At 36.9% G+C, this 25,894-nt stretch overlaps 1 protein-coding gene across 8 annotated transcripts in view; it reads right to left on the bottom strand.

Moving 5' to 3' along the window:
- Positions 1 to 25,894, bottom strand: part of ARHGAP15 (Rho GTPase activating protein 15) — a 339,175-nt gene that overhangs the window by 121,311 nt on the left and 191,970 nt on the right. For all 8 annotated transcript variants that reach the window (XM_071746444.1, XM_071746439.1, XM_071746442.1 and 5 more), the window contains 2 exons: positions 16,148 to 16,270; positions 7,087 to 7,185 (listed from right to left, as the gene is read on the bottom strand). In XM_071746444.1, the coding sequence (XP_071602545.1) occupies positions 7,087 to 7,185; positions 16,148 to 16,270 (222 nt within the window). The remainder of the gene's footprint in view (positions 1 to 7,086; positions 7,186 to 16,147; positions 16,271 to 25,894) is intronic.

Here is a 25,894-nt window from a genome sequence, read left to right on the forward strand (position 1 = left end):
CACAACACTATTAACTGGCTCTTACTCTAAGAAAGGTGGCTATAGTGGGATTGCCTGAGCCTGAAGACAGAGATGGTTGAGGAAATCTTGCCAAGATGTTTGCCTCTAAATTCAACTACTCTTAATTTCTACTCAAAAGGAGAAAAAAAACAACCAAGCAAACCAAACCAAACAAAAACAAACCCAAAACATTTTAAATCATAAACTTACAAGGGCTTTTCTCAGAACTTTGCTGTTTTATATTGCATTCTCTCTACGTTTACATTTACACTCGTTGGCCACTTTAAAGTAAACATAGTTCAATGCCCTCAGAAACAGTTTTCTTCAGTCCACTAGAATACCCTGAAAAAAAGGCTTTATCTGCTGAACTTTTGGATATTTTTGTGTGTATGTAATTTTTTTTTCCTATCTGTTTTGTTTCCTTTTTTTTTTTTTTTTTTTTTTTAATTCAGTGCATATAAAAGTTGGGACCAGAAGCCTCCTTGGAACAAGATAGAATCATAAAAGACTTCAGGAATCTCATCACGAGCTAAACAGTACAAATTGCACGTTCTTCATGGAAGTATTAGCTTTTAGTGCGTGCCTGGATCCAAGCATAATAGATTATCCCAAAGTGGGAAAGAATGAACAGTACAAAATTAGCAGAACTGGGAGCTCAGATCATTTGGTGGAGCAATATGATCTCTGTACTTTCAGGGCACTGAATTCTAAAACCACTGGAAACAATATGTAAAATTATATCAGTGTAAGCAAGGAAGCATGTGTAGGCCTGGGAGAAGGAAAAAAAATATTTGGAAAATACCTTTCCAGAGGAGAATAAGTACTGAAAAATCAGTGAATGAGCTTGTAGGAAACAAACTGCTCTTCATGAGCAGTTTCTTGCTCTGAGGACAGAAACATGCTAAAAGATGCAGAAGAGAGAAAAGAGAACTAAAATACATTTCAGTGGTTATTCAGGGGCTAAGTGCTGTTGGAGAACAATCTTGCAGTCAGACAGAAAAATAAAACTGCCCTATGCACAGGAGAGGTCTGTCTCCTGAGATTTCCCTTCTTCTCAAGGAAACCTTGCCAGAACAAATCCTTTATGCCACCGACTGATGGGTTTGGTGTAATCACCCTGGGAAGTGGCCCAGGAGCACTCTGCATTTAATGGGAGCTCCAAGATGGTGGTGAGCACACCCTGGCAAAACTACCCTGTACTTTAGAGCTGCCTTCTTCAGGTCCTCAGGAATGGGACTGAGGCATTTTTTGAGGATTTTAACCAAAGGCATAAAAAAATATTGCTTCAGCTAAATATGCCCTGGAGGAGCAAGACACTGAACAGAAGTCTAATATTATGGAGGATTACAATGCACATAGGGATATAAGCTGCTAGAGGTTGTATATAGTGGCTATTAATACATATCTTGGCTGCACAGGCCTCATGTCTTCTGCCATCTCCACTGTGTCCCTATAATCTAACTACACCATACCAAAGCCAGTGATCCCAGCATGGAAGTCATCAGCTTTAGGAGGGGTTTGGGATTTTTTAATATTTTTTTTTCAATTCTGCTGCAGTGTTTTCTTCCATAAGAAAATAAGATGGCATTAAACTGTTTTAAAAACTCATTTTTTCCTAGCAATATAAATATATTCACACTACTTTATATTTTTAAAACTCATTTCCTCTTTGCTTAACTCCTTAAGATAAGTGAACTCTCCTCTATGTAAACTTCCTACCAGAATACTGACTACCTTTTAAGCAATATATGATTTAGAAGCTAATGAAATATCACTTTTTTTTACTTTTTTTTTTTTTTTTTTTTTTATAAATAGGTTTTAATGTGCTTTTAGCTGCACTTTAGCTTTTAGATTAAGAGATAAAACTGATGAAAGGGACACAACCTTCTGTCGCAGGGCACCATGGCATTTAGGAGGTGAGGTAGTTTAAAATACCATTTTTATCTTCATTTCTCTTTATCAGGATGACTGTATTTTTTTATTACATCCCATAAGGTACTTTATCTTTGCCCATAAATACATTTCTTCCTTAAACACTGCATAAGTTGTGGTATGAGACTTTGTGTGTCTGTGTGCATTTCTGCATTGATATCATGCAAAATCAAATCACAGTTGTGGATATTAAAGCCAAACTGAGTGTAGATTTTAGGTGATTTGGGGGTGTCAAACTTTGGATACCTTTAAGAAATCTCAGTTTCTGGAAGCAAGTACTTAATACTTCTCTCAAAACAATGTATCCCTAAAATTACATGCCCAGCCTAATGGTCAGTTCTGAAGTCTCCCTGGTATTCTCAGTCTTACTCCAGCCCCCTGAACCAAGAGCTCAGGATTTTTTTGTCACTGCTCCTATTTAACATGATTTGTTCACTGGGGCTCAGAGCAATGAAACCCAGTAAATAATGCACTGAACAAGCAGAGAGAAGATAACAAAAGGAAATAGTTAAGGTACTATAATAATTTTAGCCATTCTTTTTTCAGGTCACTATAATCTGCCCAAAGATAACTAATTGTTCAAAGTAAACATTCCACTCTGACCACAAAAGGAATCCATTACACAAACATATAATTCACAGTCATTTTTAGTGGGTTGTAAACAGTTTGGAATGAGCATAAAATGGGACAAAAATCAAAGTGAGCATTTAGAAATGAAAAAGTGTTTGCTACAAAAGGTCAGTCCCTTTACTTGGCAAACTATGTAGAAAAGCCTGGGAAAATGTTGAACACACAAGCAGTAAGGGAATTTTAAAGCCAACAACCTCCCTGTTTCTTTAAACAGACATCGGAACCTATAACTGGATCCTGTCAAACAAACGACTGCAAAAAAACATAACAGCTGCTAAGAAGTAAAGTTGAAAGATAAAGTTTTCTAAGCTAAGAACCTTCTCAGAATTCGACTAAAGGTCTTTCTTAAATCTTTAAGCAAGGTTATGGATCCCAGGGTGGCTTTTAGGCATCGAATCAAATATGTAATTTTGTGTATCATTCCTCTCAGAGCATCCTGTGCTCCAAGAAAAGCAACAGAAAACAATGTCTGCAATGTCCAGTTTAGGATGGAAACGGTACCTGTAATCATCAGCTTGCTGCCTGCAGTGCCATTTTCAAGTCATTTAGGCTGATTTGAGAGCACTGACATGGATTTGGGAATGCAGGGAGAAAATGAAGGACGTTTCAAGAGAGAGATGAAAGTTAAATTATATTTCCCTGGAGTATTAGTACTGTATTTCTTTACAAAACCTAAACTACACTGGATACCCTCAATAGGGTTTGGGTTCTGACTGCTTGAGGTGTTCATTTACTCTGTCATTAGACACACAGACAAATGATCATCCCTAGGAAAGAGTTTAGGATCAGACTGTTTTCACATGATAAAACATCACTGTGAGAAGTCCTAGATGGCATTTTGTTTAGGTACAATGGAGTCTGATATTTTAATTATTTTTTATGCGCTCTACTCATGTCTTTCAGACAATAAAAAAAAATATTTAAAAAAGGCAAAAACCAGCCAGGAATTATAAAGGGTGATGGATAACAAAATAAATAGGCAACTCAAGAAATTACTGGAAATAATAACTGGCCTAGAAACACCAAAAGTCTTGCAATGGGCCCCACCCTTGGCAGGAATGCACAGCATGTGAGTTATAGTATTCTGGGAGGATTGTCCTGCCAGCCCCAGGGTTGGGGCTACCTATCAGACACTTTCTGGGGAGAAGAAAAAGCATGGAATACAGATTGAATAAGGCAACTCAACAGGTAACCCAAAAAAGCCCAAGGCACATTGAAAGTAGATGTTGATTGCAAAGTAAAAACCAGGCAGAAAAAAAACCCAAGAGAAATGCTGTCCCATGAAGAGCTTTTCCTCCAAGTCCCTGAAAAAGGTAGAAAGTGAAGAAATGTAGAAATCTTTGAGCAGCCACTATATTGCTTCAGTCTGATCATTGTGTGGTCCAGAATTATTCTCTTGTCCTCACCAGGTGACACCATATACAAGTGAAGGCTTTTTCTACTTCAGTAAAAGTGGCTACTTGGTGTTTTTCTATGATATTGCATCCTATACCAAGGGTGCTCCACTCTTTGCCTAGACACTCTTGACTTCAGAGAAACAGCTCTGCTGCACAGCTACATACATGGGACAAGAAGTTTGTCAGAAATTATGAATGAATAAATAATACCAGAAGAATGAAAGAAAAAATGAGCTTGCCTTAAGAAAAAAAACAAACAAAAAACAAACAAACAAAAAAACCAACACAACTAAATGTGACAATTGCCTTGCAAGTTTACAGGAATGGGTATGTTTTTATTGACTCTATTAAACTCCACTACCAGTTCTGCAACATGTCTGAGCAAATGGAGAAAGACCCTCTGCTCCTCAGTCCTGTTTCAATAACTAAAAATACCAAAAGAGGCTGAAAAAATTTAATTCACTCTTGAACAAGAGAATCCTTGTCAGATAGATAAATAGGCATTATGGTGTCAGAAGTTTTAGACCAGACCTTATAAAGCACCTCTGTCCTGCAATGGTAAACAAGCAAAGAGTAGCCTAAGGGATAAATGACCAAAGTCTGATCTAAGCTGCAGCAAAATAATTTCAGAATAAGTCCTCTGATTTCAATGTAGATATTCATTTTAAAATAATGCAACTAAACAGGAAATCTTGCCAACAGTTAATGACACCCTTTACATTTTTAATCTGTGGGAGAATATTACTACAGTTGGCTATTGTATATAACCTCATCTACACAGGAAAATGCCCTGATTAATATGGTTTATTCAGATCACTGTTAGATTTTCTTTCTTTGCACAGTGATAATGTCTTAAAAATCAGAAAAACAAATAGAAAAGCTGTAGGTAAATTATAAATTAAAACCATGAGTTGATAAATAGGAAAAACACAAGCATTCAGAGAAGTAGGAATGTTTTGCAAGTGACATTTAGGGTTAGTCTCCTAAGGTTTTTGGGTTTTTTTTTCCTAAAACTCCTTTATCTTAAACAAGGCATGCAAGTAACATTTTTGGTGCAGTTACAGTATGTAGATGGTATTTTTTTCTAAATAGAAAAAAAAAAAAGCTTTTCTACAACAGCCAATATGCCAGCTGTACTGAGTATCTAGGCCATCTTACTAAGACTATGAAAGTAAACATACAGTTTTCATTAAATGTGCCTTTCCCATAATTGGTACATAAGTATTTCCCATGACTCTGCAGTTGAGTATCTTGGCTGGAGGCATATCTGGCCATTAAGAGGAGGGCTTCAGATCTGTTGAGTCTCAGCCATGCCGGGAGACTTGGCACCTCCACATGCTGCTTCCTAATACCAACCCCGGTATAAAATGTCATCAGAAGCTTGCATAAACATTGGACTTAGCTTCACATAAATTACTGCTGTCCTGAGATAGTTTATGCCAGAACTTAGTAAAAACAACACTTTGGGTAAATAGAATGTGAGTAAATGCAAGCATCTTAATCCAAGAAAATAATAATAGAAAAAAAAATGTATGTCAAATGTAAACTCATAAATAGAGTGATAAAATGAAATTTTTATCTGATGCCATGATTGGCTTTTGTTTATATACTAGACTAACTAAAAGGGGTAGACTTCCCTAAGTCACAGCAAGTTTGAAGGAAACACAGGAAAAACAATGCAATACTCCAAAGGATTAACTCCTCTGAAGAAACAGTGAGATTTTAATTTTCTTCCATGGACATTTCCCTGATAATCACACAGACCATAAACATCTAATTAGGTTTCTTGGATTTTACTAGAACAGTTCAGCAGTTCAGAGACCTCTGGCCTCACTTCTCCTGGAGGAGTGGTCAGATACCACAAAACATCTCTGAAATATCTAGTGCATCTTTTGGAGAACTCGTGCTAAGATCGTAACCAAACAGTCAATTAGACATGTTCTGCACGGCATGGCATTTCTACAATCTAATCACTGCCTTTCCTTTTCATGTTCTGAATTTCTCCTCACAATTCCTCCTCTATTAATAGCCACTTCACACATTTCTCCCCTTTCTTTGTCTCTGTCTTTATCCAGCCTCCAGCCTTCCTCCAAAAGACCCATGCTACTATCTCCCCCTACTGAACGATCTCCAGTTTGTTAGTCTCTGACTTCCTGCCAATCATTCTGGGAATAATAATATCCCAGCACTCTCTTTGTTGTATAATTAAAGCATGAATTTCCCAGAGTTTGAAACTCCAGGGTAGTTTTATTGCACCTTTCACTATAAAACCAGGTAACAATGATGGAATTAAAATAGCTTTTTCCTTTGTGGTTAACGGTCTAAGTATCTTTTTATTTTTCATTGCTTCTCTTGTTCTGAGACTCCAGTATATGGCAGTGACAATGGGTTCACCCAGCCTTATTCTGAAAATAAATTTTCTATCTTTTGCAAGATATATGTTTCCCCAGATCCCTGGAACAAGTTGTAAACTTGTAACAGATGGTGATGAAGCCTCACATTTTTATACAATACATTTTAAGATTCTGCATCTACCGCATGTACCTTCCAAAGAAAATGACCTTCAATGAGAGAAGATACACTCTGAAGAAAGGAAGGCAGGCAATGGTGTTAAGCACATCTTTTTAAACCATGAAAATCTTTCTTATTAAATTAATCAAAACTTTTAATGAGGGTGAATACTCATTCCAGTGTTCTCACAGTATTATGGCTTTTTAAAGTAACTGTAGATATTAGACACCTACACATATTAAAAAAAAAAAAAAAAACTAGAATAAGATTTATTTTGGTTGAACACACTTCAGGACTTAGGAAAAAGTATCAGCATTACACTCACCAGAGACTTCAGAATGAAAGTTGCTGACATGTTATTGATGCTTAGTGCTTGCTTACCCAGAGAAAGACTAAAACAACAACATGTCAAACAAAATATAAAAATAATCAGTAGAAACGGATTCTATTAGTGTCTTATCAAATAAAGAAAAATAAGATACAGAATGTGTTATAGTTCAGTCCACAACTATATTTTAAGTTGAACTGCCCATCTACCCTGACAATTCAGAGTTAAAGGGTTAAAGTTTTGATTATTACCAGAGAAAAAACCAACCTAGTGTTAACTATTACTCACCTCTTTTTTCAACAGCATTTATACAGAGTCGTACAAACTGGGGGACTGTAGATTTCTCATGCTCACAAACCACGTGCAAATGGGAGCCAAAAATTTGATCTACAATTGGAAAGAAAGAGGAAAACACATTAAAGTATATTATTAGTAGTGGGATTTTTCTCTCTTCTGATCTTTCATGTTACTTAGATCTCACCTATGAAAGATGGACAAAGTTGGAAACAAATCCTTTGTGAATGCTATTGGGTTTTAACTTCTCCCACAGAACCAAACCTCTCAGTACCTGCTTCCCATAGCACTCAGATACTTCTCCTGAGCTCAAGATTCAGTTGACACTTAGAACTTGACTCTTCTAAGGACTGAAGGTCTCTGGAGTTTGCTTGGACATGCCATAAAAAAGCAAAGGTCGTGCCAGAGATACAGTTCCAAAACTTGCTGAATCAAAAATCCTGCATGATATTAACTGTTGGTCCAACCTTGAACCTCATATTGGTGTGAAACCTGTCTCTTCCATGCATAGAGTTTCACTCTTGCCATAGAGAACCCTAGGGGTGCCAGGGCTTCACTACTTTGCATCATTAGAACTTAATACAAATTCACTCAATTTTACAAGTGTTTTTTTTTTTGTATCACCAAATTACCTGCTTAAGAAAATAGAATATTCTAGATGTCTTTTGATGAGGATTGCATCTTAACACCTTTTAACTTGTGATTTGTGTTGTTTCTTTGATGAATAATCATTTAAGGAAACAATGGTACCTTTAAGTGTTTATAATTTTAGAGTTTTGAGCAACTCTGAATGTTGATCTTAGAATGTATTTACACAAGCAGGTTAAACTTCAGATTACTAATTAATTTCCTCCACCTCATTGCCACTCTGTGTTTGAGAAATTATAAGAACAATTAATAATGGGGACGTTCTCAGCTAGAATCAAAATGAATCAAACAGATGAAAGAAACTACTCAATAGGAGCCAGTTAAATGCTTGGAAAATAGGAGTGTACTGTCATCATTTATCCAAAGAGACACTCTCCATACAGCATGCCAACGGAGTACTATGCTTTGGAGCCTGGGATAGAGGCTTTGAAAATTTTTGCATGGATAGCTGAGGGCACTAGCAAAAGTTTGGGCTCTGCAGGGCAAACCCAACACACACACTCACTTGCAGAGCAGCAGGAGCTCCTGCTGTCCTCTACAGCTCCCACAGAACTGGACATTTGTCACAGTCATCCCCACCATCTTCTGAAGCAGTTTGAGTGTTTCTACCTCCAAGCAGCACGACTTTTTCTAAGGAAAAAAACATTTATTTTCTTCCCTGCAAGGAGCTCTGCATTCTGATCATTAATCACTACTGTTTCTTACTACGTGTAGATTTCAAAAGCAACACAAATTGCCTTTTCTTTCCTGATACTCAGAGCAGGGAACAATCAGGGAAACAAGGCTGGGTGCATGTCTAGCTCGCATTTCCTGATAGGTAGCAGGGAAGTTTATTCCAGCACCTCCCAACTCATGTGATCTGCATTCTGGTAGAGTACATTGAAGCCTGGATTGAAGTGAGTTGGAGTTTCAGCTGCAGAAGGGATGGAGGGACCGGGTTCACAGAACTACACTGAAGAAGGTTGTGTGCATGTGTGGCGTTAAGCATTAGCGAGCAGTCTGTTACATGTTTTGGGGTTATGTTTCTGACAAAGCACAGTCTGGTTACATTTTCATCATAAAACATTTATAGCTGCCTTCAGTGGTAATTATAATATACAGAGATTTATGATTAAAATGTACTAGAACTTCCTCTTTTGACATCTTAATTGTTTTTTAAAATTTTACCAAAGACCTGTCAAATTCTTTGCATAATATGGAACAGCCTCCAATATAAATTATATTAAAAATATATATTCAGTGGACAAATACACTTGTAAACACTTTCAGAAGCAAAAAAGGCCAGGAACAGCACTCTGTTTAGATAGCAACTCATGGAAAACTGAAAAAAAAATTAATGCATGGGTGTTCAGTAGCTCCTCTTTTCTGTGACAACCCCTTTATAACCAGCTTCCAGGACTGATTGGTAGTTACTCTTTCCATCCCTAGTATGAATGCAGAAAACTTGGTATTCCTGGCAGGAAATTTTCAAAAGGCTGGAACCAGCTTTGTGATTTTTACCTAGTCCATTACTTCCTTCCTGGGTGCAGATTCTGTATCTTTAGCAAAATGTTTAACCTCATTTTGCATACATTTCTGTGTACGGATTTAGTCACATTCTGTATCCTGCAGTTAAGCTTTAAAACACCTTTTCTTTAGAAAATTGCCACTCCGGGATGTTTTTTTCTCAAATAAAGGGGCAGCAAAACAGCACTAATAGTTGCTGGGCTTCAAAAGAGACTATGGTGAAACAATGGCACACTGCTGCTTTGAATTTTCTTTTTCTCCTTCTAGAAATCAAGGACTACTTATGAGTACATGAACCCATCATTCACCCAAATACATCCATGAATCCTGGGTACTCCTGAACCAGAAACTCTGTGTTTCTCTCTAGTCAACTGATTTTTTTGCTGGGTCTGTTTCTCCACATGAACATGGGAATGGCAGCAGTTGCACTGCCATGGTTACATTCTCAGGGGTCACAGGGATGGCTGAAGAAAACTCAGGATTTTTTCATGCAGTATTTCGAAAACAAGGAATTATAGGGATGGCAAGTTATTGACTTTTGTAGACTAGATTTATGTGCAACTAAGATTAAAATATTATTTTCTTATTCTTTTATAGGTGCCCATGTATATTTTAAAACTCATTTAAGAGGGAAGTATCCAGAGCATTTTTTCAAAAAAAAAAAAAAGAAAGGCTCCCAAAGGGATAAAAGAAGCAAAAAAACCTTTTTTGATTTATTTGTGATAAGGCCTTTCAAAACTTCATTTTTTATGACTTAAAAAAAAAAAAAAAAAAAAAAAAAAAAAAAAAAAAAGATGTACACAACACTCCTAACCTCCTGTTATGACAGTTTATGTTTCCTATCCAGCTTATTTAACTCAAATGCCTGGGAAACAGACACAATTACCACCTTATGGAATGCTACTTAACTTTAAATGCTCCCCTCTGAATAGAAATCCACTTTATCTTCTCAGAGTTATTCCAGTTTCTCAGGAATTATTTCCTCTATAGGCTCCTGAAATGCTCTTGTTTCATCATTTAAAAATTTCAACTAACAATTGTTCAGAAATATCTTTTATTAGAACAAAGGCAATTCCCATACAGTGGATTCTGTTCACAAGAGCTTGTACAAAGGAGCTGCATACTATGCCCATATACAGCTTTAATCATTCACTCTTTCAGCTGTTATCAATTTAAAACCAATGAAACTCCCACACTGAGTCCATTTGAGCAGTCAATTTTAATATCTTGGGGCATCTGTAGTTATTCTGAATTGGCTGCAAAAGCAGAACTAACAAGTTAAGCTCTAACCATAAGTCTACATCAGGCTGGTAAACCATACATCAAACGCAGACAGTTAGTCAATACTGTAGTATGAAAAACCAACAAGCATTTTTAAGAAGAGCAATATATTCATAATATGTTTGGTGGTATGGTTTACATTACACATCCCTGATAGCAGGGCATTAAACTTCCTATTTAAGATGGTGGGGGGTGTGACAGCTTTGCACATGGATATAAAACGAGACACCAGAAGAGGAGAGAATGGACATTCACAAGTTGTATAATATAAAATGACGATTGCAGCTGCAAGGAATTGCTTGTTCTGGTGAGCTTCAAGTTTTCCCCCAGCCTGACAGGGCTACTTGTTGTTTTTTTGGGGTTTTTTTTGGTTTTTTTCGTTTTGTTTTTCTGAGTAGCTCTTGCAGGCTGCAGCAAAGCCACTAATTCTGAGCTGCAGAAATCTAGACTATGGGAGACAATACTTCTGGAAAAGAAACAATTAAAACAAAGTTACTTAAGCCACATCCTCACTGAGAATGCCATTGTTTAGCTGGTTTTGGTGTACAGGGATGAGATGTGGCCACACTTGGAATGAACTCCTACTTCAGTGTTTTTTATTAAAAAAGAAGGGAAGAGAATAGCTAATATTCCCATTTCTTGGGGAGAAGGTCAAATTCTGACATGAGAGGAGAAGGTATAATGGCATAACATCCAAGTTTTTAGAAGTGTGAATTATATCCATGTAATTCAGGGCCATCCAGGAACAGAGTTAACTGCACTACTGCTGGACCTGAACTGCTGGGCTACCAGAGCTTTGTTCCAACATCTAAGCTGTCAGTTTCCTCTGTAAATTTTTGAATGCTGGGAGAGAAATAGGTTAAAGAGAACAAAAAATCAGGAAAAGAGAGGAATGTACAGAGGGCGTGACAGAACAGTAGACACCAGAGACATGAATGTTTTGAGTGGATGTAGTTGGAAAGGGCCATATTGTGAAAGGTGATTTCTTCTAGCTCTATCTGTAGGGTCAGACATACTAAGCCAGACAATTAAATGATGCTGATCCCAGTCTGGGGCTCCAAATAGTGCCACAATGCTTTTACAATAAGTGGGCCAGGTCCACAGCTGACTGAAGTCAGCAAGGTTGTCAATGGAGATTTCTTGATTTATGGTATCTGGGAATCTTGCCAGTCCTTTTAACTTGGAGATTTACTATATATCGTTGATCTGTGGTGGTCATCAATTTAAAAAAAAATTACATTTGTGAACAGTTCCTATTAAGTGACATATGAGCTACCAGATTGGTTTCACATTCTCAGAGAAAGGGAAAATATAGAGAACTGCAGACACTGGTCTCTTGAAAAAAATGATGGTGTTTCACTGGGAACAAGAGCTCATTTTGAGAGTGTGTCTGCTGTACTCCCCAAAACTCTCAACAAAAATTTATCTGAATTATTTCTGGCCATCAAGTCAAAGGAACAAAATCACTTTGTCTAGTGTTTGGCCATCAACAGGGTTTGGGAAACATGCTTCTAAAAGTTCATGTAGTGGTTAAAGGAAGAAAGAAATACCCTTGTGAGCCACTGTCCCTACAAGTCAAAGGAAACATTTCCTAATGTTTCTGAAGTTATTATGGGCACCAGATCACTTCCTAAACTCCTGCTTAACTCAGCATTACCAAACACACCTAGGGTATGTCTTAACCTACTCTTTTAGACTTCTCATGAGTGTTCCACTCATTACATTGAACTGCTCCAAGGTCCACTGAGACCTCTGAGACAATAAAGACCTTTCACTTGTCTAGAAATAAAATGGTTGGTGATGTCTACGCTGCTATCTGCACCACCACCAACATATGCTGAGCCTTGTTCTACAGACTGTCAAGCCAAATCACAGCTAGTTCCTTTCACTAGCAATTGAGTGGCTTTTATTTTCATCTTGAAACAGTTGTAACATTCCATTTTTTATGTTGTTTTGGGTTTTGCCTTTACTTATGCAATAAATTCAGTGACGTTCCTTTGGTGTCTAGCTTTTGGGTAAAAAAAAATCCACCCCCAAAAAACCTAGATTAATTTCTTGCCAACTGCGTAGCTGCATTTTCCTCGTTTCCCACAGTGTCATTTATGTTAAGTTGTTACTCATGCTTTTTTACCATTTACTGAAAGTGTATTTTGTGATAGTCTATTACCAACACAGTCACCGTAGCTTTAAAAATCACAGTTTCACAAAGTTATTGTGGGTTTTTTTTTTTTTTTTTCTGGACTAGAAAGGCTTAGAAATCAGGAAGTTAGCAGGCCAATTTCAAGTTGAAAGTTGGCAAGTCATTTTGGGGAATATTAAATCATGACAAAGCTCAAACATAAAGATCAAAGTTCAATTATAGACCATAAAGTCGTTTTAAAGGAGAAGATTTATACATTATTTTTCTAGCATATTAGAGCAGATTCTGTAAATTCTGAGGATATTTCAGTCCTGAGGAACTGAGGACCCCTGCCCTAGCATATAAATTTGGACGCAGTTATTCTCAAAAAAACACTGTTAAAATGGCAGACAGGGTACTTGCCTCTTAGTTACTCTTTCTAGGCCTGTGTGCTCATGTGGATGGAGGGAAACACAAGTGTGCACAGTGACATATTGCTCAAAAAATCCTGACTGACTGAGGATCTTCATTAGAGCCCTCACTGCAGCATGGAAAGCCCCAGCCACCAGCACACAGCAATGGATGGAGCCAATGTGCTGTTCCCACTCTGGCTTCTCTTATGCAAAGGACTAGAAAGCAAATGGGACAGTGATGACAAAAATAACTTTTTGTCATGTAACATGCCAGAGTGTCTCCACACTTTGGTCTTCTACATTCCCCTGCCTGATTATTATCACCCTTCTTATTATTTCTTCTCATTTGTTAACTACCTGCTCTGTTTACCACAACTGTATTCGCTACGTGCCACATCAACAAAGTTGAGTTAAGAGTTAACTGACAATCACATAATCTCTAGATTTTCTGATAACACTGTTGGCAGGACAAAGTACCCCAGGAGATCAAATTGCTATTTAATTTTGAAGCCTGGATTCCCAAATTTGGTTAATGCAGAGAAATGTGTTGAGTCTTCTGGCCAAGCGTGTACACATCAGTGCCTAACAGAGCACAAGAACTGTGTTTAAGTGAACTTACCACCTTAAAATGTATTTACTCATGACTATAATTTACGTGTTAAATTTATTGGAGTTTTGGTTCCAACGTGACATACAATGTAAAAAAATCAATATAGATTTGAGAGCTTTATAGTGCCCCTGGCAAATATGAATAGCACTTGATGAAAAGTGAAGGTTTTCACAGCACCTACAGTGCCACTGCACTGGGGTAATTAACACCACACGCTTCACAGATATTTATATCAATTCTTCACTGGCACACAGAACAGCTCTTTGTCAGAAATTCAGTACCAAGATGTCCTGCAAGGCTTTAGACAAACTTTTATTACAAGCCCCTATTTTAAGGGATTTACAATTCTGACAGAAGTATTTCCCTATGGGATAAAAGTTAGCATGCATGTTGTTCTCAGAGCTGGAGGAATTTTTTCTTGTAAAAATTGGTTAGCTTCTCCACCCCACCCCCCTTACAAAGAGAGCAAATAGATAGTTTTGAGAGCTTTCTGCAACCATTTAAGTCACCTTTAGAAAAAATAAATAGATGCTCCTTAAAATACAGATTTTGGCAAGCTTTTCATTTTTAATCTTGAGGGTTGCATTTTGTGATTTAAAAATATTCTAATGTGAGCCTAAAAATTACCATTTAAAAGTGGTCTCTGTATAAGCAGTGCAACTGCATTTTCATAACATTTTAACAGATTAAGGGATAAACTCTGGTGAAGACAATGCAAGAACCTTATCAAATAAGCATTTCACATTGACTTACCATAGATTGGAATTAAGCCATGCTAACGAATCCTGACTCATTTGCATGGCCCAAACCTAATCCTAATGAAAGTTCATGGTAGATAACTAACATGCTTTCTTCATGGCAACATTAGCTTGGGAATAAAACCATGCTGAGTACCAGTTCTGAATTACTGAGTCACAAACCACATATCTTAGTTACCCATGGAAAAGTATCCCAGGTAGGACCAAGCTATGCTTATGAATCAGGATCTTAATGTAGCCAAAATCAAATGCATCTGGCTTTCCTAGAGAGATATATTAGAGGATGGATTTGAGTTATGCTAATGAATCTGGATTTGTTAGCAGGGATCACATCTGATCCCTATGTAACACTGCAGGAGATTCATCAGCCACACTTTATTAAACTAAAAAAAAAAACTCCTTAAATCCAGAAATTAAAAGACTATAAATCACTCCTCTATTACACTAATAGCTGAAACAAACTAATATGATGCCTTCAAATCCCACCCTCAACCCACAGAGTGCTTCAAAGAAGAAAAACTCTGGCATGTATTGACATCAGATACTATGAATGTATAAGGAAAGATTCTGAAAGTATGGTATGTGAGCGTGGACACCTCAGACACACGTATTTATGTATAAATTACATATTTTTTAAGTGTCTGTGGCAATTAGAAGCAGAAGCCCATCACTAAGGCACATAATGATTTCATATAACGAAGACTTCCTTATGGTAAGCAACATTGCACTGAACATTTCTGCATGGAGCTAAACCATAAGAACTTTGTTCATAAAATTTTCTCCTTCTCTTCAGACATGGGCCCAGATGGTGTTTAACTCTTGTGGCTGCTTTAACTTTTTCTGGCTGTGGTCAGCCTCTTGGCTCAGGGCATACACACCAGCAACACCCATGCCATTTTTGACACACCACTGGAAAACTCACACTCCAGAGATTGACAGGGGCTACTGGCAAAATGCCTCTTTCTAGTCAATTTGCATGTGCATTTGTGGGTTTCACACATAATAATTTTGGAGTGTGTAAATTTTTAAAGTATTATTCCAGACAATATTTAAAAACATGGCGTTGCTTGATTATTAGTGGTCAGAATGCTACTGCCTTCTTGTTAACTCTTAGCAAAACCCTTACCCCTGAGATAAACTAGCAAACATGTTTTATCAATGAAACAACTTAAGGATATCTGAAAGTGATGGCTGACCAACTTAGCAAGAAGCTGGAGTAGGAAAAGTCAGAGATTCAAAGATTATTCCCTGACATTTCTTTTAAATTGTTAAAAATGTATCTAGTTGGCAAGTTTGAAAAATAATGAGAGAAACTATTGCAGCCTGCCTTAGTAAACGAATCAGTCAGCATAGCATGTGAAGTTCCTGTTTTGGATTCTAACATCTTTAAACCATATCAACATTTGTCTTCTCTTAAAAAGAAATGGATTTATGCAGCATATTGGTTTGCAACAGACATGGTGAGTACCTGTTAAATGGGGGGGTTTTCTACCACCAAAGCAGAAAAATTGAAGTAGCAGCCAGAGAGCACAGAGATGTACATAACCATACATTGGTTCCATTCTTTGCAGTTCAGCACTGTAAGTTTTATGAAATATAGCAACAAAAGCATTTCTAAGAAGTATTTGTCCAGTGCGTTTACAAATTTAACTGAGCATGAAGAATCCCTGTGTGAATTTTTACTTTTTTACGCAAAAAAAGTATGAGAGACTGAACACACCTTTAATAAGTCCCTTTTCTTGCAGTGTTTTCAAGGAGGGTCTTCGGGAGATGAACTTCTTTAATCTGCTTTTAACTCGGTTTCTGTCATTTGTGTCGGAGGTACTGTAGTTCAGCCTGAAAACTAAAGGAAATCAAGGGGAAAAGCTTCAGTGAAATGATATCTTTAAATTAATAGTAGTTTACTCAAATACCCTTAGTAAATTATGGCTGTAAATACCCTAGTGAAATCATGTGGTAGGTCAGTAGCGTGGCTGGTTGGACAGTACAGAAGGTCTGATTAATACCTTTGTGAATAAACATGATGAGTTCACTCTGCTGGTTGTTCACAGACTTATATTATTTATTGCCCATAAGCATTTGGATGGTGACCAGTTTACTCATGAAATGGTCATGAATCCCACAAGTTTCACACGAATGGTTTTTTTTTTCCACTAAAACTCTGGGCTCAAAGTGTGCTATGCCCTATTAGCGATATACAACTTCTTATGAGAAAGGATGGATGGTTACACCACTAGTGAAAGACTGAATTCTCTTTCCAAGATGGATTAAGTTATATATATATATTTAACACAGTTATAGAAAACATGGCTATCTGCCATATAATGCATGCAAGATGCATAAATTTATGGCAAGAACTGTATTCCCATCCTAATGATCATAGTTTATTATATTTAGGAATTTACCAAACTGAAAAACATTTATTCCTGCACTGCGTCAAAAAGACATAGAACCCAGCTGCAGAAAATCCCTTGGAGGAAGTTTCAAAGGCATAAATTTAACTTTTTCTCTGCAGAGGTGCTTAGAGGGCATCATCATAGCTCTCAAAATAGGCAGTATTAGTAGGGAGGAGAAACTCAGCACTCAAGGCTGGGTGCTCCAGAAGCAGCAGTGATACCCTGGGAACTTTCTCCAAAGGTTTCCCTGAACATTCAGCAGCCTTCCTTGGCAAGGACCTCCAGCTGAGAGAGGGGTAGCTTCTGTTTTCTGAGATAAAAATAGACTTCCATCTCCTCTTGAAAATAAATAAATAGATAAACAAACAAACAAAGCCACCAAAGCACTATTCTCTACAAGCTGAACTTTCAGAAGTTCGTCCATTGTCCTTCCAAGAGAACTCCTAAATAGTGCCCTGGATAGTTTAGCTGCAGTTACAGAAATTCTCCCTCATCTCCCCATCCACTTTAAACACTCCTGTAACGCAGTGATCTTCATATAGGGAAACCAAGCAAAGCGAAAGAGCAAAAAGAAAACAACTCTCAATATTAATGGGCTATTTTGCAAGAAATTTGGCATAAGTCATAGACAGCACCAGAATATTCAAAGGTGCAGAATTATAAAACAATGGCAAGCTAAAATAACTGGTTAAGCAACAACACTGGAATACTGTGGTTTACATTACAAATCAGATTTTAACAGCCAAACTTATAAAATGGTTTACGCGTTGCTGTTGTCAAGGGAGAAAAACTTGCCAAATTGTTCATTTTAAGTAAATAGAACATAGCCAATTAAGGAAAGCAATATTTAAACACATGCCTAGGATGATCAGAGCATAGTTTGCTTCTGATTTCACTACTGATTCTAACAGAAGAGTGCTCCATTTTCCCACAGCACTAAAATGACCCCACACATACTTCCACAAACTAGTAATCACACAGGACAAATAAAAGGACACTTTACTGGAAAATATACAGCTTGGTACAATAATCCATCACTTATGAAAAATAGAATTCACATTTTTTAATGGTAGCATTCTTGGAGTGATGTATCATAGAATATAAAGATTAGCATTCAATTGATGGTTGGTGCTTTTTTAACATTATCGTGGAGGACTTTTTGTTCGAAATTGAGCAATCCTTGGCAGGGACAAGCTCAAATTCCAAGTCACTTGGCTGTGCTATAAAAAGAACAACAAATGGATGTTTCTAATTCTGCATCTTAATGGTACTTCGAAACAGTGAAGTGAATTGTATTTAGTTTGGGGACCCTCTTGATGCTTAGGGTCATTCTATCCATGGTGATTGATATTTAAGTTTGCTTTTTCCGGACGTACAGTGAAGCTTCCACAGTGGAAATGATGCAGGAATGAAAACATCTCTAAGTCATTTAAAATGCCCACTACATTTCTCATTCTATGGGACTCTGAAGCATTTTATGCCCACTTGAACTCTATACTTAGCTCTAAGTATACACCAGACTTGTTAAGATATTTTAAATTAAATGAATGTGATGATTCTCTAGGTGAATGGTAGGATATGGCAACTATCACTTGACAACAGGGTAAAGAAAGATGCATTAACCCAGCTGGAGGTTTTATACCTGAAACAGCAATTATGGTGTTAAAACTACATCTAGAGGTAGGAATAGTTATTGTCATGGATACGTTTGTATGTTGTATGTTGAACTGTATAACAGCATAGCTAAAGACAGCAGCACAGCTAATTGTGATTAAGTTCTTATTTTATTCTATTATGTGTGAGTTCTCACAGGAAAACTTTAAGGCCCCCAGAAGTTCAAGGGTTCAGAGAGTATGTTCCAGCAATATTCTTACTGGGATCTCATTTAGAAATATTCCTTCTTTTGCCAAACCATTCTTCTCGCAATATCCCCCCATTAAAATGACTTTGCTATTATATTTGAAAATACATAGAGGACAAAATATTACTTTTAAGAGAAAAAAAGTAGTTATGAAACTCCAAAAACACAATAAATATTTTTTTGAAGTACCTTCCTTTTTAAATCTGAGGATCTGGATTTGGACAGAAGAATCTTTCATGAAGGAGAGCTGGCAAACATCAAACAACATAAAAAAAAGTGGAAAGCAGTTCCATACAGAAGTGAAATAGGACACTTATGGATTTAAGTATAAAATAATAGGAAATAAAATCTACTGCTTGTTCTACTGTCTGTTCCCTAGCATAAACTGAATAGATGCACCATTTGATTCATTGTACTGAATAAAATCATAGCCTCATTTCCTGAAGATATACTGGCATAACCACATAAATGCTTCAAAACCAACACAAGAGGATAGTTCCCCCTCCCTTTGCACAGACTCTCATTACTTATTTCTTATATTGCACAAAGAACTTCTGAGAAAGAAAAAGGAAGCACTTGCTTGCTCTTTTTGGGCTAAGGCCTTTTACAGTAGAGATAGATGGGAACCCAAAAGAGGTCAATATTATGTTAAATTTCATCTGCTGCTGACAGTGGCTACAAGGACACTTCAATCCAGCAGCAAAGACATAACCTCAACACTGGCTGAATTTCACATTTGGCTGGAAATAAAGTTGGACCCTCAGGTTCAGAAAAGCATTTCTCATGACTTTGGTCACTTTATTAGGTCTCTATTCCACGGGTGTGAAAGGTATTAATGGACACATGAAGAAAATGGCAAGATCTTTGTCTCAGATAAACTGCTCTAGCATTAAGCTATATTAGGTCACAACAGTTTATCACATTAGCAACACATAATAAAGACTGGGTACAAAAAATAGTATATTGGGTACAAAAAATAGTATAAACACATCATTAAGCATAAAAGAACAGACACTCCTTTGGCCCTTATGTTGGGTAGCGCTGTGTTAAAATCAACTGAATTATGAAGGATAGCTATAGGCTGCAAAAAAATTGGACCAAGAAAAAAGGACTAACCTGCATTTTTTTGGTCCTATATAAGTCCTTTGAATATTTATTCTGTGCCACAAATCCAACCTTTGTATTTGTAACAACACATTAAAATCAGGAGTATCATGCAAAGCCACACAATGAAGGCTGCACACGAGCTTTTGAAGAAGACAGATGGAAAGAAAGAAAGAATTAATGCATTACCTCCAAATCACACAGTTCTGCAGAAATAGTGCCACTAAAGTCAATGCAGAATTTGAGGTGTAAAAATGAAGAATTGCTTACTATAACTTAATGCACTAAATTGTACATATGATGCAATGAGGGCAAACTTCATTATTTAAGCAGGCTTAAGCAGTAGCTAAAATATTTGCACGGTGAAGATACAGAAGTCTTTGTCAAGGGTTTTGGTGTGGCCACAACTAAAAGAAAAGGAGAGGCTATAGGGTATAACCTTTTCTGGGCAAGGATCAAAATTTTTATGCAATTACTTTCTGTGAATTTAGTCATGCACCTAGACAATATATTTCTAGCACTGTTCTCCCTGGGTGTGATGTTCCGGGCAGAACCTGGGTGATTCAGAAAGCAAAATGTTTTAATGTGTTCTAAACAGCTCCACATTTTATTGGCAGGATTTTGTAACTCCATGTAACATGACCTCACATTCCTTCCGATGACTTGTATTTCAATCTTAATTTACAAAACATTTATGCATAATCCCAAGGGTTTACCTATGATTAATTCCTGCCAGGTACAGTATATGTGAACACTTCTAATGTCTTGAAAGCATTGGTTTTTGAAGAACTATCCATTAATGACTTTGTGAACTGTGACAATGGATATTGACAGAGCTTGTCAGACTAAAGCACTATTGATTGTCTCACATCATGTGTATAGCAAAACCAATTTCTCCCAAGTACCTCTTCCTAACTGAAATACATTATTATGGTGCCTATCTGTTTAATATAACACTGAAAATTATTGTATGCAATTCATTTGGATGGAAAAGGCTCATACAGAATGAAGAGCAGCTGTGGGAGTGCAGAAGGCATTGAAAGATTCAAAGAGTTTTATGTAAGTGTGTAGTGTCTTCCACTAGACCAGTTCTGCAGGAAAAAACCAAAACAAAACAAAACACCAATCTGGATTGTGGTTTTTTGTTTTGTTTTTTTTTTTTAATATTCTTGAGGACTTCAAAATTTCAGGAAGTTCGTAAAAATGGAGATGATTTGTAGGATAATGCTAACACCCATAAACTGAGAGTTAAGAATTCTTTTTCCAAGGAGTACTAAAATTGTGAAGCTTAACCATTCAAAATACAGGATACACTGACCAAAATTCTAGCTGCAGTTTTCTTAAAATACATATGACCAGATCCATGGATATAACTCTGATCTATGATGTCTTAAATTAATAATTTTCTTTACAGACTCATACCTAGAGCCTTCAGCAGCATCTTGCAGAACTGAATCATAGATGGCAAAAGAGGAGCTAGAAATTGGTCTCCCTGACTGGATAATGAAAGTGTCAGTTTAACAGCAGAACTATTGCATATGTGTGAAAATACTAAATCAATTAATTAGTTAATTATTAATTTCAAGTAATGGGAATGCTTAATTGCTGGGTGTCTCACCCTGCTGAAGAAGTGTATCTTAACACGCAGAGGCGTATGACTATGCCTACATTCCAGGAGACACTGTAATTTAAGAATACATAATGACTGATGACTAAGTTTTAGTGAATTTCATTGGAGCTCAGAATTCAGCATTTGTTCCAGATATTTTCAGCCTGCAGCAGATGTGAAATGACTGACAGTCCTTTAAGGAAGGAGCAGTGTGCACTATTGCCTGTATAAATGATCAGTTTTTAAACAAGCACCTGAGTTTTGAGAGGAACAAAATCAAGTTGCTGCCTTCATCCTTCCCTCGGTGATGCTTTGAGATGCAGTCAATAAAGCCTGCTCACTAAGGATAAAGAATTCACTTCACCCACTCTATTGAGCTAAAGACTTTTGTCAGTCATCCTATTCTGTCCCTTGGTGAAATTCCTGGGCAGGTCTCATGAGTTACCCCCACACTGTAATTACTGTATCTTCTTTGGTAAAAGAGTAAAATGAGAGACACATGGTCTGCTTAAGGGCTCTACACAAATGATCAGTGGGTAAAATGCAGGAATCAGGCATTATCCTTAATCCCTATGTTTATGATAATCTTTTAAAATTGCAGGGTTTATGGCTACAGAGCACAGATCTAAGACCAGCAGCATCAGGTAACAAGATGGGTATCACTGGCCAGGAGGTGCTAGGAAGATTTTGTTTGCATGGGCACCAAAAAAAACCTGAAGTCATTCAGGTTTATGGTCTTAAAACAGATATTTGCCACAGCAAGTGTAGCTGCATTTCCACATGTGTATGAATCAAGCTTAGAAATAAACAATAGGGAAAAGAAAACTGTGATTACATAGTATGTATAATTTTTCTCTAATATGACAGCCTAACAACTTAAGTGCTTAGTGGTGTCATTATATTTTGTGAAATTTGGGTGCATTAGCAGTAAAGAATCAGTAAAATGACTGCATAATTCACATTTTGCATCACCCTCTGATGCATAGAAACTTTACGAAAAATTTTGTCCCCCACTAATAATAAATTAATAATGTGTTAAATATCACTGTCTTCACATTGTGAAAAAAATGGCAGTCCCCACACAGCTTTCCTTAGTGGTATGTGTGCCATAAATATTCAGAGAAGTAAAGCAATAGTTCTGAGTATGCATTTGATTTATAAAGGAAGATCATACCAATCTAACCTGCTATCTTTCTTGAATAAAATAAATGGGGGCTTTTTTGGAAAAAAAAAATGCAACAGGTCAAATCAATCTGGACTTCATCTGTGTGTTTGATATGATTCCAAATGGGAAATTATTAGTTAAACTGGAGAAGATGGAGTGAACTGAAACAATAACTGTGAAGTGACTAAATAAGGTTTTAAAATAAGCTTTGTTGAAAGGAGAAACTACTATACTGAAGGACAGTTACCAGTGCAAGTCCTTAAATACTCTTGGAACTGATCTTTGTGTTTTCATTAATGACTTCAACAAAAAAAGTAGGAGCATTCAAAAAAATCCTTGCTGGTGACTCAAGGCTGGGAAGCATCATCAGTTCAGACAAGAAGCGAGACATCAGATAAAAATCTTAGAGACTTTGAGACTGGAGAAAACAGATTCAATCTAATACTACCCAGTGTCTGGACAGAGAAGGATCAATAGAAAGTGTTTCTTTCTTGTGAGTGTGCAACTTTGGACACTCACGTGTGTGAGAGGTGAGGATTCACGCAAGGAAAGGTGAAGGCAGAGGCTGTGAGAAGTAACAGGAGAATGAGCTGCTGAGCTTTCAAAAAGCAGACAGGGAGCCTGGCATGTTTGGCCACCTAGAAAATGCTGAGACAGGCTGTGATTGTTCTGTACCAGTTTGCTGGTGGGGGTGGGAGAAGGAGCAGGAGACGAGAAGAAGACAGCAGGGAGGGAGAAGAGCTGTTTAAACTGAAGAACAATGTTGGCACGAGAACAAATGAGTATAAACTGGCCATATTATGAAGTTCTAAAACACCCTTTCAAAGAAGTCGTGGTGGCAAATAAAAACTAAAAGAATTTAAGATGAAACTTAATAAATTTCTGAAAGGGGACATAGAACACTGTACCTTGTGACAGGAGGAACTGGACTAGATCACCCGGGACATGCCAAGCCTTTCTTTCCACAATTTCTTTGCTATTGTCACAATATTAGAAATGCTATTATACACACTTAACTTGAATATAAAAACCACAATGCCAGAAATCAATGAGTTCGTTTTATTCATACAGTATGACCAGTTTATGTTCATCTAATGTAAAACATGTGGGACTTGGATGAAATCTGCTGCAGTACACAAAGTCAGGCTATTCAGGCTCTAGGAAGAGAGAGTACAGTGTGCCTGGGGAGGGGAAACTGGTCTCTGAGCCCCTGTAAAGGATTAGGACTCTTGACACTGTCATTTTGCAAAAAAGTAGTAGCATCTCCCTCGCCCTGAGAACAGCAGTTTTGTACAAGCAAAAATCACCCAGGACTCATCAAATTTTGAGCCTCCTTCAGCAACCACTTTCTATAAATGTTCAGGTAAAGAGTGATCCAATTACAGATCTAATATACAGAGAAAAAGCAGGAGTGTGATGGAGATGCTTTTTGCATTTGGTGTACTTCTCTCCTGCAGAAAGGCTTGCTGAATTGTCCAGAAATATAATTACTTGGATGGTCCAAAAACATGGAATTTCAATAGTAGCCCTGCCCTTTGCTACCTGGGTATATATACCTTGCAGTATTTGAATTACTGACTTCTGAAGCTGACATATATAATATAAAAATATTATTTAAGCAGACTTCCCAAAAGAAAACAAACATGAAACCAAAGGTTGAGGAAGAAAGAGCGAGGAACTTTTTGCAGATCTAGTTGCACAAGTGATTTACAACAATTAATACAGTCAGGATTTTTTAGAATATGGAGTTTTCTTTTTTCTCTTGCAGAACATAGGTTGACGACATTTAAGTCTTTAAGCTTACTTCCTCACTAAGTCTAAAAAAACCCAAACCTTTTCAACCTTTTGCAAGTAATATTAATAGTCATCACTTCCACTAACAGACAAAAGGACTAGAAAATTACATGGTTCCTTTTTATAACAGGAACACCAGATAAATTGTTATGCCAAAAAGAAAACCCTTCTGAGGGAACTGCCAGCCATGTGTGCACTTTTAACTTCAAAACCTACATATAATTCTGCCTTATGCTTTGGAAAACAAACTAATTATCTGTAGAGAACAAGGGAGACTTGGCATCGCTCTATTTATGTCACCCTTGCTAAGGGTCATGCAAATGATTCATATATTTAAAATTAGACATGTGCTTGGATACCTTGTTGAATCTTTTATTCAGATCTGATCTTATGGGACCTTTCTAGAAGGAATATCATACCACAGAATTTTCTTTTTATTGAGACTTTTATCAATTATATTTTGTGCTTCTAAATTTAAAAAGTAAATTGTTTTAAAATTTAATTACATTTCCATTTAATTCAGCCTCCAATTATATTCATAACCTTGTATTTTGACCCATGGTGGACTTCTAATTCTTCTCATACAATAAGGATAGAATTAACTCTTACTGTTTAAGTTATGAAAACCAACTTGTTAAAGTTTCAAATGAAAAACAGTAGTGATATTCATCTTTATATGTGTTGTTTCAAACCACAAGTTCCAGCCCATCTTTCTCTCTTAATATAGCAAGTTTACTACTTTCCAGGGAATGTAGGTTTTGTGAAAGAGAAATGCACACCTGTTATCTTTAAAATAATAAAAAATACCTAACCAAATATCTAAAATCTATTTGCTGTACTCTCTTTATACGTCGAGTCCACCTTATTAAATTATCTCTACCTCAACTAAATCACTAGAGTAAAATATAGAAATGAACTAAAGATCACCTATGATTTCTTTTTTAAAAAAGAGTAACCTCAAGTATTTAAGAATTTTTTTACTTCTTACCTTAACTGAAAGTCCTGGTAAGAATCTCCAACATATGCACCTAAATATAAAACTTACCCAAACTGATCCTTACTTCCATCACCCTCATTTTATATTTCTATAGAAATTATTGCCATTTGGTAAAACAACTGTTTTTCCAACTTTTCAGCAGCTATAGCTCTGCTTGCAAGGTACAGTCAAGAGTTGCACTGTGAGAACACAGGGAAGACTTCCTACAAAGGTGCTTTAGGATCTGCCAAGAATAAAAATAAAACCACGAAGCAGACCAAACAGGGGATGTAGCTTTGGTGTTAATCTACCATACAGGAGCAGAGAAGATGCCTTGTCAGATGGGTAACATCTTAGCTGGGCTGAAAGAGTGTAATTGCAGGAGTAAAAGAAAAGCCCAGAATGAAGCTGTTGGTGTATTTAGCCACTTATTATCTTATAAAAGTTTATGCTGCAAATTTTCCCGTTTACCCAAAAACTCCCATGCCAGTGTCTGTAAGTCAGTTGTGGGCTTTTTAGCACTGACATTATCACCAGTTAGTCTGCTAGTGATGATCAGGTC

The sequence above is a fragment of the Heliangelus exortis genome, chromosome 6 (assembly GCF_036169615.1).
Source record: "Heliangelus exortis chromosome 6, bHelExo1.hap1, whole genome shotgun sequence".
Taxonomy (NCBI): Eukaryota; Metazoa; Chordata; class Aves; order Apodiformes; family Trochilidae; genus Heliangelus; species Heliangelus exortis.